Source organism: Bufo bufo, chromosome 3 (genome assembly GCF_905171765.1).
Source record: "Bufo bufo chromosome 3, aBufBuf1.1, whole genome shotgun sequence".
Taxonomy (NCBI): Eukaryota; Metazoa; Chordata; class Amphibia; order Anura; family Bufonidae; genus Bufo; species Bufo bufo.
The window spans coordinates 318,037,987-318,054,440 of record NC_053391.1 but is presented as its reverse complement, the minus strand read 5'-3'; the positions used below and the strand labels follow the sequence as shown (position 1 = coordinate 318,054,440).

The 16,454-nt window shown below is 45.2% G+C and overlaps 1 protein-coding gene across 4 annotated transcripts in view; it reads left to right on the top strand.

Annotated features, from left to right (window-relative positions):
• HIVEP3 (HIVEP zinc finger 3) overlaps positions 1-16,454 on the top strand; it is a 156,307-nt gene that overhangs the window by 93,888 nt on the left and 45,965 nt on the right. For 3 of the 4 annotated variants that reach the window (XM_040424312.1, XM_040424311.1, XM_040424313.1), the window contains one exon: positions 4,924-5,060. In XM_040424312.1, the coding sequence (XP_040280246.1) occupies positions 4,924-5,060 (137 nt within the window). The remainder of the gene's footprint in view (positions 1-4,923; positions 5,061-16,454) is intronic. The other variant, XM_040424314.1, reaches the window with a different exon arrangement.

The window sequence follows — 16,454 nt, the reverse complement described above, 5'->3', positions numbered from 1 at the left end:
TATTGATCTGCAAGCATCGCAGTAACACCTGTACAAGCGTCATAGATGTCTGTTCAGACAATTTTACTCCCTAAAAAAGTCTAATGCTTTAGACATTCCCCTGCCATTCATAAGCGCAAGGTGTGCTGTGAACGACACAGGTGGGGCAGTGATGCTGCTAGTGGCTGAAATAACCAATAACAAAGCTCTGTACAGCAAGGAGCTTTGTTTTTGGGTGGGCTGTCTGACCATTCGGCACACCGATCTGAAACTGTGGAGGGGGGCTTGTGCTCTTTACAGAGTAGCGCCTAACGGGGTAAACAGCCTCTTGGTAGGCGGTTGGCTTTAGTTTTTGAAACTTTTGATGTGTCATAGGGACGTATCAAAAGGGTTGATCGGCAGGGGTCTCAGTGATGAGACCCCCGCTGATCTCTAGAACCAGGAGTCAGAATCTCTCAGCTGAGCACTACTTCTCATTGCTGAGCGCAGTAGTGAAGACGCTCTCATAGACTTTCTATTGAGACCATCTTCAGTATTGCGCTCAGCAGCGAGAAGAATCAGCTGAGCACTTCTGACTCTGCATTCTAGAGATCAGTGGGGGTCTCAGAGCTGGGACCCCTGCTGATCAACACTTTTGATATGTCCCTATGACACATCAAAAGTCTCAAAAAAGATTAGTTACTTTTTAATGTTGGACAGTGGGCTTGCTTGGGGTTTCTAAGCCCCTGGGAGGGGGTCTGGAGTGAATGCAGGCAGGCTATTATAGCAAAGTTATAAAGTACAGGGAAGATGCACTATTTTGGACTGGACTTTATCACTTGGCTATAATAGCCTGATGTGCATTCACTCCAGACCCCACCCAGGGGCTTATTAACCCTATGCTGGAGGGAGTGGAGCAATGTTATTTACATGGGATTGTATTTTGGAGAAGCTGACAGGAGGAGAGAGAGATTATTTACATGGGACTGTAAGCTGACGGGAGGGCACATTCACACCACCGCTATTTATGAAAATAATACAAGTTCTGGATCGGGCACTTAACTGATCTGAACAGAGCTGAACAGACCCCATTGACTATCATAGAGTCCATTCAGTTTCCGTTCAGGATCCTGTCTTTTTACCAGACATAAAAGTCCCGCATGTGAGACTTTTTTGTCCGTATGGAATCTGCAACAGAGGCCCCAAACGGAGCCTCCAACTCAGATGTGAACAACCCCTTAACATTATTTAAAGGTGTTCTGCACTTTGTTTTAACTGATGCTCTATCCTCTGGCGGAGGGCCGATCAGCTGTTTGAGAAGGCAGCGGGGCTCCAGCAGCGCCGCGGCCTTCTCACTGTTTACCGCCGGCCCACTGACGCCACGACTAGTATCAACTAGCGTGGACGGGGCTAAGCTCCATTCAAGCTTAGCCCCGCCCAAGCTAATTGATACTAATCGTGACGTCACTGGGCCCACTGTAAACAGTGAGAAGGCCACGGCGCTCCTGGAGCCCCGCTGCCTTCTCAAACAGCTGATCGGCGGGAGTCCCGGGTGTCGGACCTCCGCCGATCAGAAGCTGATGATCTATCTAGAGGATAGATCATCAGTTAAAACAAAGTGCAGAACCCCTTTAAGTCTACGTATTATGTATTTGAATTACTGCGGCTTTCATACTCCTCGGGTAATAATACTCCTTAAAAATGGTATTTGGAATATTTTTACGCTTCTGGAAAAATGTAGCCCAAACTTTATATGAGACTGAATTCAAAGCTTGCAGGAGCTATTACATGTGTTATTGACTTGTAGAGGTATTATTGGCACCTCTGATTGTAACCATGTAGTGGTGCACAGTTTGACTGTATTTACTATTCATTATATTACAATAGTACCTACTATTCATATACAGTAGTTATAATTATCAAATTAGTTTACTGGGTTCTCGAGGACTGAAAAATGAATTGGGAAGTAAAATATACTAACAGTATGGTTTATGTAAAGAGTGCGGCCACCTTACCATGTCACCTTCATAATGTCTGGGCCATGCTGTCACATGCATGTATTGTGCTTGTGCATTGACTATATAGGCCTGGGGCTGTGCAGCTATGTTATTTTCATATGACCACAAGGACATAATGCTGTAAGAACGAAACGTGGCTGTATTGTTGACCAAGGACTTAATCTTTTAAGAGCAGCGCCATTCACAGATTTCATGTGGGTAATTCCTGCAGAAAAAAAAGTTTTATTTCAAAGATTTTTTTCCACGGGCCGATAAATGGGAATGAATGTTAATGGCAACGTTAATTCGTCCAATTATTGCTGCGTGTAAACATCTCCCCAATTAGCCAACAAACAAGAGAAAACCGTGTTAGCCAGTAGTAAGAAGTCTTGATGCTTTCAAGCCTGGCCTGAAGAAGTGACCTGAGAATCTCGAAAGCATGGACGGAGTGATTCGCCTCCGAGCTGATTGGTGGGGTGTCAGACCACCACCGATCTGATAGTGATCAATATCTAGAACCCATGCAACCCCTTTAAATGAGCGCTGATTGACTTGCTGTGTGGGGCAATCTTCACTTGTTACAGGCTTAAATACAGTACGTCCATGTAAAGGGGCCCTAAGTCCCTAATACCCCCTATAATAATTACACTCCGTATTTTTTAAGCATGCCTGTTATGATTCTGATAATGATAGTGCTTATATTATAAAGACAATGATGTTCCACATTAGGAGCTGCTTTAAGCCAATGTGGTTTGGCAGTCCTGGCCTCTATTCTTTACATAATGCAGCAGGCTGATAACAATCATATAGCTTTCTGTGGGGCACAAAGAAGATAACACCACATGATTACATGAACAACCACAGATGATGTGTAGTAACAGCTTGTGCATTGAAAAATGCTTATGTATCTATCATTCCTTAGTGTTCACCATATTAAAGGTTCCCGCAGACAGCTCTTCTGTGAGTTGTGAAGCTCTAGTGGTCACCACTTGTGGGAAGACACTAGAGAAACAGATACTCCTTGTTTCTGGGAACTGTGATGAAAAGTCCTACTGTCACGGTGAGGAGTGGGGGAAATTCCCCACTGTACAATGAGGAGCAGACGGGATAGCAACTGGGATAAGGGAGCAGGTCACCTAGAGCTTCCCTAATCCTCGCCCTGACTCCTAACCAAATGAGCGGACTCAGAAGGTAGGACAGCTCATACCCAGGAACCTTGGACCCTGAGTCGCCCTGATAATCCCTGGAATAGGAGCAGGGGTAAAACGACGTGTTCTTCAAAGACACGGATGAACAGGAGTCTCACTGGCCTAGCTACTGAATCGGCAGGTAAGAGCCCAGAAACAACATGCACTTACCTGCCGATGCAACGACAACCGGAGCCCCATGCGGACAGGATGCATGGCGGCCCCTGGCAGAGTTGCACACTGACTTGTGGTTCCCCCTCCGGGGAACCCTGAGACCCCCTTCCAGAGGCACAACACACAGGGAACATGTCTAGCAAACATGCTGGACTACAGACACCAAAAGACCTGACATGTAACAATTACTAGACAAGACAACAACCACCCATACATAAATATCACCAAACATATGCCAGGGTAGTGAAGGGAAGGTAGACTATGGGTAGACTATCGATGCCCCACTAGGTGGCCCTCAAGGACTGGGCAGATAAAACACCCAGGACAGGAGCAAAACTCCAGCACCAACAAAGACTGGAGGACAACTGACTCCAGCCTGAAAGCCACAGGTGATAAAACCCAAGTAGCCACACCGAGCCAGGAAGTTAACCCCGCCAGCACCAGCAGGGGAGGAACCAGGAGAAGAGGAGCAAAGCTTATACATGCTGCGTCAAAAACGCGTTGCCTCTGGCAACCAGTATGTATGGCTAATGTGTGCAATACAAAGACCGTGACATCTACTTAGTTGGTGGCCATGCTAATGTCATTTACAGGAAAAATACAACCTTACAGCCAACATATGACTGCCATGTTATTGCTGTTGTTACTTTCATCCATGAGGTGTGCCTTTAATGAGTATTCATCTACATTGACATTGTTCATGGGTTATATTTGTAATAAAAAAGGATTTCAGAGATTTGTTTATTAAGGGAATTGTAAAGACAGAAGACAATATTAAGGGCATTGTAAAGACAATTTCTGATTGAAGTTGGCACAGGGATCAGCTTGATCGCAGCTGGTTGGGGCACTGAAACCCTCAGGGAATAGATGCTCCAGAATTATCACATGGGGAATGCTAGTACTTACTAAAACAGACATGTCAGAAGAGGTTACAGGTCCTCTTTAAATCCACTCTGATCCACTATTTTTACACCCTAAAACAAGAAAGAAATCTAAGGCGCCACCCATTCAAACTGTGCAACCAAAAGCTGCATTGCAAAATCAGTGGGTGCTTTCAGGGACTGTGCATGAAAACATTTAAAGGGGTTTTACGGGATATTTTAACTAATGACCTATCCTCAGAATAGGTTATTGTCCAACATTCCAGACCCCCGCCGATCAGCTGTTTAAGAAGACACCAACGTTCACAGTAGCACCGTGACCTTCTCCCAGCTCACCAAGCACAGTGCTGTACGTTTTGTAGCGGCTGTGCTTGGTATCGCAGATCAGCCCCATTCACTTCAATGGAGCTGAGCTGCTTCTAGGCCATGTAACAGATGAACGTGTCCTCACTGGCCTGGGAAATGCAGAGAAGAAGGCCTTTGCGCTACTGCGAGCACTACTGCCTTCTCAAACAGCTAATCACTGGGGGTCCCGGGTGTCAGACCCCAACTGATCAGATACTCCTGAACTATCCAGATGAAAGGTCATCCCTTAAAAAATCCCGGAAAACCCTTTTAAGTACTCCATATACCTATATGTGAACTTTTGCATGTTACCACAAAATTTTAAGTATCATGAATAATGAAAACTCATTGTATGTTTTCTTTCTGCAATGGGATGAAAAGCAGGCTCATATTCCCACTCAAGCGCACAAGGAGACACCTAGAGCTAATAAAGAAGAAGAGAAAAGGGTCAAATCAGAAGACTCTGGGCCGACTCCTAAGCGAGGAGAGCCTTCACGTGTGCGGATCTTTGAGGGAGGGTGAGTACAGTTTCAGTGCAAGTGTTGAAAAATAATATGCTTTTTCCAGATTGCTTACATTTAGTTACTTTACATCTAAAGGTTGTCCTCATCTGCATATCAATATATCATCCATGCAATACTATTAAAGGGGTTATCCGATTTCAGAAAACAGCCCCCCCCCCCCCCCATGTGCCGGGCCCCTCACAGGTAATATACTTACCCGGCTCCCCGCTCCCTGCGCTGCTCATTGTCCTCGCATGAGCCTCCCTAGCGTCACCCGTGATGGTAGGGAGGCTTGTCCCCATCCCCGCCTGCCATTGGCTACTCCTCTTAGACACCGGATGTTTTCATCGGTGTGCAGGGAGAAGCAGCAGCGGTGGTGCGGCGCAGGGATGAAGGACCAGGGTAAGTATATTACCTGTAAGGGGCCCGGACATGGGGGGTTGTTTCTGAAATCGGATAACCCCTTTGACCAAAAAATGTTTGCTGGTCTGAGAATTATAAATCATGATGTGTACTTGTACTGTGTGGTGTCACTTTGAATCCTCTCACAACCTGAGTAGGCATTTATGTTTGCCTACTGCCCTATCCCAGACTATAATAACAGTGTTACTCTATAGAGTCTTGCTCTACCTCCTGAACCATTTTGGGGTTTGAAGGAAATGTCCAGTTGTGAGTTCAAAAATGATGTTTAGTCAGTATCTATAGGTGCTATTTAGTTGGTATTTGTTTTCCCTCAGGTCTTGCTGCTTGGCTTTTTAGCTCTACTCTATTTGGTCAGAGCTGTGATCTGTGACTACATTTGAGCTACAGTGTCTACTGGGAGTCTGAGGTAGTCAGAGACACTCCCCATCTCATCATTGGTTCAGCCTGCAGCTCAGCAGGAGGGTCATGCCAATATACCAGTCTTGATCTCCTGTGTGATGAAGTAAGATGCTCCCAATTTATTAAGAGACAGGTGGCTCTTTGGTTCTCCAAGAATGACTTAAAATGGTCGCCAGCAACCTGTCCTAGAATGTGAGGGGGACTGGTTGCCTCCATTTGCAGAGCTGTCTAGGAGGGTGAGGGGCCATCATTGTGATATGCCATCATGGCTGAGCAGCCTGCCAGGAGAATTCACCAATAAGTTGTATATTTAGTGCCAGAGCATAATGTATAGTGAGGCTCCGTCCCCTCCCCCAACTAGGTAGCTCTGCAAGTGGCGGCAGCCAGTCCTGCTCGCATTCTCGAACAGGTTGATGGCAACCATTTTAAATCATAACTGGAGAACCCCTTTAATAAACTAGGTGCATCTCTGGCCCTCTGTGCTCCAGAAACTCAAATCTTGAGCTATGACTTCCACCAGTTTTTGGTGCCATTTCTATAGTAAATCTGGTGGGCCGCGATAGGCTAAGCCCCACCCCTTTTCTCCCCACTTTAGATATGGCATGCACCATAATTTGCCACGTTTAACGCCACAGTAGCGGCATTAATAGATTGACAACTCTTCCCTATTTTATTATAGTATTTTTGCCTGTTTTAATTTCAGTGCATTACGGTCTGCCATGCCTTTGTACAGTGTCTGTAATGTATGCTGCTTTTCTTTTGCTTTAGTATATGTGTCTCATTTAAAGATCTTGTAATAAAATGCCCAAGCCTGAATGTTAAACGAATTACTTGGAAACCTTCAGCCTCTTTATGTACTCCTTTTCTGCACTTTTTACCACCTACTGGCCTTACACAGTCGATTCTTGTAACTCCCCCACCTCTCCCATTCTTTCTGTCTCTCTCCCTCCTACCTCTACCACGCTCCTTGTTTCCCTTTTCCTTTCCTTTTCTGCTCCCTCCTTTTTCTGTTTCTGTGAGAGGTAGAGGAAGCTGCATTCTCAAATCTTACATCATACGACCGCAGACAAATATTAACTCAGACTGGATCTCTTTGCGATGATCTCACCGCCAACCCTCCCCCACATCCACTTACCCACCAGAGTCTGTTCTGTGTCCTCAAGGTGATTGTTTCGTATTAACAAGGCTGACAGCATGAACACAGGCTCCTATTCCTGCAGTTCTATCTTTTCGGATGGGAGCCAGACATTGTGATAGGGCACGATCTGTGGTTGTATGTGAATGTTCTTCATTATTCTAAATGCAGTTGCCCCAAGTCACTTGTCCATCATTTGATGTTATGCTTTGAAACCTCAAAAATACCCCCCTATGTGCTACATATTTGTACGCCTTTTTCTCAAAATGATATCTGAAAACTGTCCATTGGTGTCAGTTATGATGGCCGTGTCACAACCAATGTTCACTTTGTTCAAGCTCTTCCCCAGGACTGATTTCCAATTTTCTGACCTTTTCCCCAGGACTCATCCATGATTCCCTGACCACATCCCCCAGATGTCATCTGCTGTCTTCCTGACCTTTCCTAGATCTGCCATTCTACTACCCTACTTCCCAGGTACCCACCCTTACTTTCCTAACCCCTTTGCCTGTCAACACCTTCTCCTCTAAACATCCATACGCTCTCTTTTCGGAGTATTTTACATACCTGGTGCTGTCTATACAAGTGTTTTCTCTGACTTTCCAGATTGTCTTTTTCAGCGCACATGCGACTCATAGGGCATGGAGATAAGTAACAAAAATGAAGGTTTTTAACATTATAAATTAATCACCTACAAAGGTTAATATTTAACTCATGGTGTTTGTATAAGGTTCTATAGCTTGAATGTAAACTGCGATCTACTGTACAAGTGGTTCCCACCCATTAAAGTGTTAAACCAGTTCCACTTAACAGTCCTTCCACCGTCTCTTTCCTGTCTACAGTATGCATGCAGGCAGCTGGTATTACAGTAGTGACAGCAGTGGGACAGGTGATTCCCAAACCTGGGAGATTACTGTACATATCACCATTTTATGAGGATCGTGCAAGAGTCCCCTATCTTTTCTGTATGCTGAGAAATGCTGTATGAGGAAAATGACCTGATATATGTTCTCATATAACAGGGTATTGCTTATATGGGATCCCTACAGCACAGATCCCAAATACACTGGTGTGCTTAAAGAGACCTTTCACCTCTCCTGACATGCCTGTTTTAGTAACTACTTGCATTCCCCATGTAACACCAATTTTGGAGCATCAATTCTTATGGCTCTATGAGGTGCTATTCCTCTGTTATTTCAACTAGAGGATTATGAATGAATTGCTAGCAGCTTGCCGTAAAGGTACAGATGGGTGACACCAGCATCACTGATTGGACAAAGTCAGACACACCTGCTACTGGTAACATCCAGCAGTACCTTTACTGCAGACAGCAGGCAATTTATTTGTAAGCATCTAGCAGGAATAATACAGGAATGGCATAACACAGAGTCATAAGAATAGATGTGGAATACAAGAAGTTACTAAAGCTGACATGTCAGAAGTGGTGACAGATCCCCTGAACCCTTGGGGCTAGTTCATACCTATTCAATATTACAGTGGGTTCGTCTGCCTCTTCCTACAAGAAGTCAGAGAGAAATCTGTATCTAAACTGACCTCTTAGTTTTCAAAAGGAATTTGGGACCAAAAGAGAACAGATATGTCTGCTTTTAAAACAGGTGGCTTTTTGTGAATAAACCAGTATGTATTGTACATACATTATCCTAGATCATCAGGATAGCAAGCATTAACATCTTCCTGACCTTGGACTTTTAATAATGCATGTTTTAACCCCTCCCCTACCTTAAACCAGCTGGAAAGCAGGCATTAAAGAGGACCCGTTACAAGCACTGTGAGGTCCTCTTTAACCTCTTCATCATCCAAGACCATCATGGAAGCAGAAATTCTATTACTCTAGACTACTAGGGAAGCAAAATTAACTCCTCCATTAACCTCTTGCCGCAACTGTAACGCCGAAAGGCGTCATCGCGGCGGCTCCCCCAGGCTACGCTAACGCCGATTGGCGTCATCTCGCGTGAGCCGAGATTTCCTGTGAACGCGCGCACACAGGCACGCGCGCTCACAAGAACGGAAGGTAAGAGAGTGGATCTCCAGCCTGCCAGCGGCGATCGTTCGCTGGCAGGCTGGAGATGTGTTTTTTTTAACACCTAACAGGTATATTAGACGCTGTTTTGATAACAGCGTCTAATATACCTGCTACCTGGTCCTCTGGTGGTCCCCTTTGTTTGGATCGACCACCAGAGGACACAGGTAGCTCAGTAATATGTTGCACCAAGCACCACTACACTACACCCCCCCCCCCTGTCACTTATTAACCCCTTATTCACCCTTGATCACCCCTGATCACCCCATATAGACTCCCTGATCACCCCCCTGTCATTGATTACCCCCCTGTCATTGATCACCCCCCTGTAAAGCTCCATTCAGATGTCCGCATGATTTTTACGGATCCACTGATAGATGGATCGGATCCCCAAACGCATACGGACGTCTGAATGGAGCCTTACAGGGGCGTGATCAATGACTGTGGTGATCACCCCATATAGACTCCCTGATTACCCCCCTGTCATTGATTACCCCCCTGTAAAGCTCCATTCAGACGTCCGCATGATTTTTACGGATCCACTGATAGATGGATCGGATCCGCAAAACGCATACGGACGTCTGAATGGAGCCTTACAGGGGCGTGATCAATGACTGTGGTGATCACCCCATATAGACTCCCTGATCACCCCCCTGTCATTGATTACCCCCCTGTCATTGATCACCCCCCTGTAAAGCTCCATTCAGACGTCCGCATGATTTTTACGGATCCACTGATAGATGGATCGGATCCGCAAAACGCATACGGACGTCTGAATGGAGCCTTACAGGGGCGTGATCAATGACTGTGGTGATCACCCCATATAGACTCCCTGATCACCCCCCTGTCATTGATTACCCCCCTGTCATTGATCACCCCCCTGTAAAGCTCCATTCAGACGTCCGCATGATTTTTACGGATCCACTGATAGATGGATCGGATCCGCAAAACGCATACGGACGTCTGAATGGAGCCTTACAGGGGCGTGATCAATGACTGTGGTGATCACCCCATATAGACTCCCTGATCACCCCCCTGTCATTGATTACCCCCCTGTCATTGATCACCCCCCTGTAAAGCTCCATTCAGACGTCCGCATGATTTTTACGGATCCACTGATAGACGGATCGGATCCGCAAAACACATACAGGCGTCTCCCTGGAGCCTTCCAGGGGGGGTGATCACCCCATATAGACTCCCTGATCACCCCCCTGTCATTGATCACCCCCCCCGTCATTGATCACCCCCCCTGTCAGGCTGCATTCAGATGTCCGTATGATTTTTACGGATCCACGGATACATGGATCGGATCCGCAAAACACATACGGACATCTGAATGGAGCCTTATAGGGGGGGTGATCAATGACAGGGGGGTGATCACCCCATATAGACTCCCTGATCACCCCCCTGTCATTGATCACCCCCCTGTCATTGATCACCACTCTGTCCTTACATTTTCACCCCTCTGTCCATTCAGACATTTTTTTGGCCCAAGTTAGCGGAAATTATTATTTTTTTCTTACAAAGTCTCATATTCCACTAACTTGTGTCAAAAAATGAAATTTCACATGAACTCACCATACCCCTCACGGAATCCAAATGCGGAAAATTTTTTAGACATTTATATTCCAGACTTCTTCTCACGCTTTAGGGCCCCTAGAATGCCAGGGCAGTATAAATACCCCACATGTGACCCCATTTCGGAAAGAAGACACCCCCAGGTATTCTGTGAGGGGCATATTGAGTCCATGAAAGATTGAAATTTTTGTCCCAAGTTAGCGGAAAGGGAGACTTTGTGAGAAAAAAAAAAATAAAATCAATTTCCGCTAACTTGTGCCAAAAAAAAAAAATTTCTATGAACTCACCATGCCCCTCATTGAATACCTTGGGGTGTCTTCTTTCCAAAATGGGGTCACATGTGGGGTATTTATACTGCCCTGGCATTTTAGGGGCCCTAAAGCGTGAGAAGAAGTCTGGGATCCAAATGTCTAAAAATGCCCTCATAAAAGGAATGTGGGCCCCTTTGCGCATCTAGGCTGCAAAAAAGTGTCACACATCTGGTATCGCCGTACTCAGGAGAAGTTGGGCAATGTGTTTTGGGGTGTCATTTTACATATACCCATGCTGGGTGAGATAAATATCTTGGTCAAATGCCAACTTTGTATAAAAAAATGGGAAAAGTTGTCTTTTGCCGAGATATTTCTCTCACCCAGCATGAGTATATGTAAAAAGACACCCCAAAACACATTGCCCAACTTCTCCTGAATACGGCGATACCACATGTGTGACACTTTTTTGCAGCCTAGGTGGGCAAAGGGGCCCACATTCCAAAGAGCACCTTTAGGATTTCACAGGTCATTTACCTACTTACCACACATTAGGGCCCCTGGAAAATGCCAGGGCAGTATAACTACCCCACAAGTGACCCCATTTTGGAAAGAAGACACCCCAAGGTATTCCGTGAGGGGCATGGCGAGTTCCTAGAATTTTATATATTTTGTCACAAGTTAGCGGAAAATGATGATTTTTTATTTATTTATTTTTTCCTTACAAAGTCTCATATTCCACTAACTTGTGACAAAAAATAAAAACTTCCATGAACTCACTATGCCCATCACGAAATACCTGGGGATGTCTTCTTTCCAAAATGGGGTCACTTGTGGGGTAGTTATACTGCCCTGGCATTCTAGGGGCCCAAATGTGTGGTAAGAAGTTTGAAATCAAATTCTGTAAAAAATGACCAGTGAAATCCGAAAGGTGCTCTTTGGAATATGGGCCCCTTTGCCCACCTAGGCTGCAAAAAAGTGTCACACATCTGGTATCTCCGTATTCAGGAGAAGTTGGGGAATGTGTTTTGGGGTGTCATTTTACATATACCCATGCTGGGTGAGAGAAATATCTTGGCAAAAGACAACTTTTCCCATTTTTTTATACAAAGTTGGCATTTGACCAAGATATTTCTCTCACCCAGCATGGGTATATGTAAAATGACACCCCAAAACATATTCCCCAACTTCTCCTGAGTACGGCGATACCACATGTGTGGCACTTTTTTGCAGCCTAGGTGGGCAAAGGGGCCCACATTCCAAAGAGCACCTTTAGGATTTCACAGGTCATTTACCTACTTACCACACATTAGGGCCCCTGGAAAATGCCAGGGCAGTATAACTACCCCACAAGTGACCCCATTTTGGAAAGAAGACACCCCAAGGTATTCCGTGAGGGGCATGGCGAGTTCCTAGAATTTTATATTTTTTGTCACAAGTTAGCGGAAAATGATGATTTTTTTTTTGATTTTTTTTTTTTCCCATACAAAGTCTCATATTCCACTAACTTGTGACAAAAAATAAAAACTTCCATGAACTCACTATGCCCATCACGAAATACCTGGGGGTGTCTTCTTTCCAAAATGGGGTCACTTGTGGGGTAGTTATACTGCCCTGGCATTCTAGGGGCCCAAATGTGTGGTAAGAAGTTTGAAATCAAATTCTGTAAAAAATGACCAGTGAAATCCGAAAGGTGCTCTTTGGAATATGGGCCCCTTTGCCCACCTAGGCTGCAAAAAAGTGTCACACATCTGGTATCTCCGTATTCAGGAGAAGTTGGGGAATGTGTTTTGGGGTGTCATTTTACATATACCCATGCTGGGTGAGAGAAATATCTTGGCAAAAGACAACTTTTCCCATTTTTTTATACAAAGTTGGCATTTGACCAAGATATTTCTCTCACCCAGCATGGGTATATGTAAAATGACACCCCAAAACACATTCCCCAACTTCTCCTGAGTACGGTGATACCACATGTGTGGCACTTTTTCGCAGCCTAGGTGGGCAAAGGGGCCCACATTCCAAAGAGCACCTTTCGGATTTCACCGGTCATTTTTTACACATTTTGATTTCAAACTACTTACCACACATTTGGGCCCCTAGAATGCCAGGGCAGTATAACTACCCCACAAGTGACCCCATTTTGGAAAGAAGACACCCCAAGGTATTCGCTGATGGGCATAGTGAGTTCATAGAAGTTTTTATTTTTTGTCACAAGTTAGTGGAATATGAGACTTTGTAAGAAAAAAAAAAAATCATCATTTTCCACTAACTTGTGACAAAAAATAAAAAGTTCTATGAACTCACTATGCCCATCAGCGAATACCTTAGGGTGTCTACTTTCCGAAATGGGGTCATTTGTGGGGTGTTTGTACTGTCTGGGCATTGCAGAACCTCAGGAAACATGACAGGTGCTCAGAAAGTCAGAGCTGCTTCAAAAAGCGGAAATTCACATTTTTGTACCATAGTTTGTAAACGCTATAACTTTTACCCAAACCATTTTTTTTTTACCCAAACATTTTTTTTTTATCAAAGACATGTAGAACAATAAATTTAGAGAAAAATTTATATATGGATGTCGTTTTTTTTTGCAAAATTTTGGAGCTGAAAGTGAAAAATGTCATTTTTTTGCAAAAAAATCATTGAATTTCGATTAATAACAAAAAAAGTAAAAATGTCAGCAGCAATGAAATACCACCAAATGAAAGCTCTATTAGTGAGAAGAAAAGGAGGTAAAATTCATTTGGGTGGTAAGTTGCATGACCGAGCAATAAACCGCTAAAGTTGTGGAGTGCCGATTTGTAAAAAAGGGCCTGCTATGAAAACAGGTTGGTGCTGCTATGGTCAAGGGACTCTTTGAGGCAGTATTGCCGCATGGTGTGAATTAACACCAACACCACAAGGTGACTTTTTGTTTGATTATGACTGCTTGTTTTGTCACTTGCCTAAAGTGTGAATAAAACACTGAACTGTTTGATCCAAAGAACTTGTTGTTGCCTCTATACTGCGTCTGCTAATCCTGACTACCAGAGCGAAACCCCACAATTGGTGGAGGATGCGTGCAAAAGCAGTGAGGCTGGCGTGAACGCCAATTTTTTGGGTTTCTGCATTTTTCAGGCATGTTTGTATGTCGTACATTAAACCAGCTGTATTACAACCAGTGCCCCACGACAAACTGGAGGCTGTTGTGAAGGCCCTCATGGAGACAAACCTGCAGCAATGCGAGGCTAATAAGCAGCAGCAGAAGACTAACCAGTTTCTGCTACAACACGTGATGGCTTTGCAGACAGCAGGAGCAACCCCGAGCGTCCATGATGCCCGGAAAGCAGTCCGTGCCGCGATTCCTCGAAACATACCTGGCGACATTGAAACATACCTGGCGATGTACGAGAAAGTGGCCATTAGGGAAAAGCTACCCCGTGACCAGTAGGCTGAGGTCGTCGCTCTGTTGCTGGCATCCGATTCCCAGCGGGTGTATTTCGACTTGCCGGACGATCAAGCGGCCGACTACCAGAAAGTAAAGGGTGAGATTCTGGCAAGACTGGGGGTGAATGTGTTGGTCTGGGCCCAGCGGGTGCATCAGTGGGGGTTCAACCCGGCTGAGCCTGCAAGAACCCAGTATTATAACTTACTTCACCTCTTGCAAAAATGGCTACAGCCTGACATGCTGAGTCCGACTGCTATGCTGAATCGTATGTTAGCCGATATGTTCTGGAGGGCTTTGCCATACCCTCTCCAGCACTGGATCGGTCAGGTGTCTCCTGGCAATGCCCTTGAGATGGTGGACCTGGTGGAACGCTATGAAGCTACCAGGAATCTAAAGGAGGGTTCTGTCGGGAGGGGGGTCGGCAAACCCTGGAAATCTCCACCCCAGGCCCGGAGATTTGAGCCGATAAAACCCGCCCGGGATGTACCCATGGCAGACCTGGCTCCGATAGTCTTCTGGCGGTGTCAGGAGCCTGGCCATGTAAAGTCTGACTGTCCCTATCGGGTTGAGCCCATGGACACTAGCTATGACTACCGTCAATCGCTATATGCCAGGAGGCTGTGTGCAACAGGTACCCCAGAGTCTCTAGAACATTTGTGCCAGGTGGAAGTGGGAGACACTCCGGCGGAGGCTCTGCTAGACTCAGGGAGTCTGGTGACCCTAGAAAGGGCTACCCTGGTGCGGTCCCCTGAGTATACTGGCCGGAAAGTCGGGGTGATGTTCATCCACGGGGACTTAAAAGACTACCCCACATGGAGGACTTGCTGCCGGGTCCTGAATTGTCAGCCTATTGAACAGTTGGTGGTCCCCAAGGCTTATCACAAGCTTGTTAGATCTAGCCAACCAAAACATTCTCGGCGGTCACCTGGGGCTGCAGAAAACTCTGGATCGTATTCTACAGCGGTTGTACTGGCCCAGCATATTCAAAGAAGTGGAAGAGTTTTGGTATAACTACCCCACAAGTGACCCCATTTTGGAAAGAAGACTCCCCAAGGTATTCCGTGAGGGGCATGGCGAGTTCCTAGAATTTTATATTTTTTGTCACAAGTTAGCGGAAAATGATGATTTTTTATTTATTTATTTTTTCCTTACAAAGTCTCATATTCCACTAACTTGTGACAAAAAATAAAAACTTCCATGAACTCACTTTGCCCATCACGAAATACCTGGGGGTGTCTTCTTTCCAAAATGGGGTCACTTGTGGGGTAGTTATACTGCCCTGGCATTCTAGGGGCCCAAATGTGTGGTAAGAAGTTTGAAATCAAATTCTGTAAAAAATGACCAGTGAAATCCGAAAGGTGCTCTTTGGAATATGGGCCCCTTTGCCCACCTAGGCTGCAAAAAAGTGTCACACATCTGGTATCTCCGTATTCAGGAGAAGTTGGGGAATGTGTTTTGGGGTGTCATTTTACATATACCCATGCTGGGTGAGAGAAATATCTTGGCAACGACAACTTTTCCCATTTTTTTATACAAAGTTGGCATTTAACCAAGATATTTCTCTCACCCAGCATGGGTATATGTAAAATGACACCCCAAAACATATTCCCCAACTTCTCCTGAGTACGGCGATACCACATGTATGGCACTTTTTTGCAGCCTAGGTGGGCAAAGGGGCCCACATTCCAAAGAGCACCTTTAGGATTTCACAGGTCATTTACCTACTTACCACACATTAGGGCCCCTGGAAAATGCCAGGGCAGTATAACTACCCCACAAGTGACCCCATTTTGGAAAGAAGACACCCCAAGGTATTCCGTGAGGGGCATGGCGAGTTCCTAGAATTTTATATTTTTTGTCACAAGTTAGCGGAAAATGATGATTTTTTTTTTTTTGATTTTTTTTTTTTCCCATACAAAGTCTCATATTCCACTAACTTGTGACAAAAAATAAAAACTTCCATGAACTCACTATGCCCATCACGAAATACCTGGGGGTGTCTTCTTTCCAAAATGGGGTCACTTGTGGGGTAGTTATACTGCCCTGGCATTCTAGGGGCCCAAATGTGTGGTAAGAAGTTTGAAATCAAATTCTGTAAAAAATGACCAGTGAAATCCGAAAGGTGCTCTTTGGAATATGGGCCCCTTTGCCCACCTAG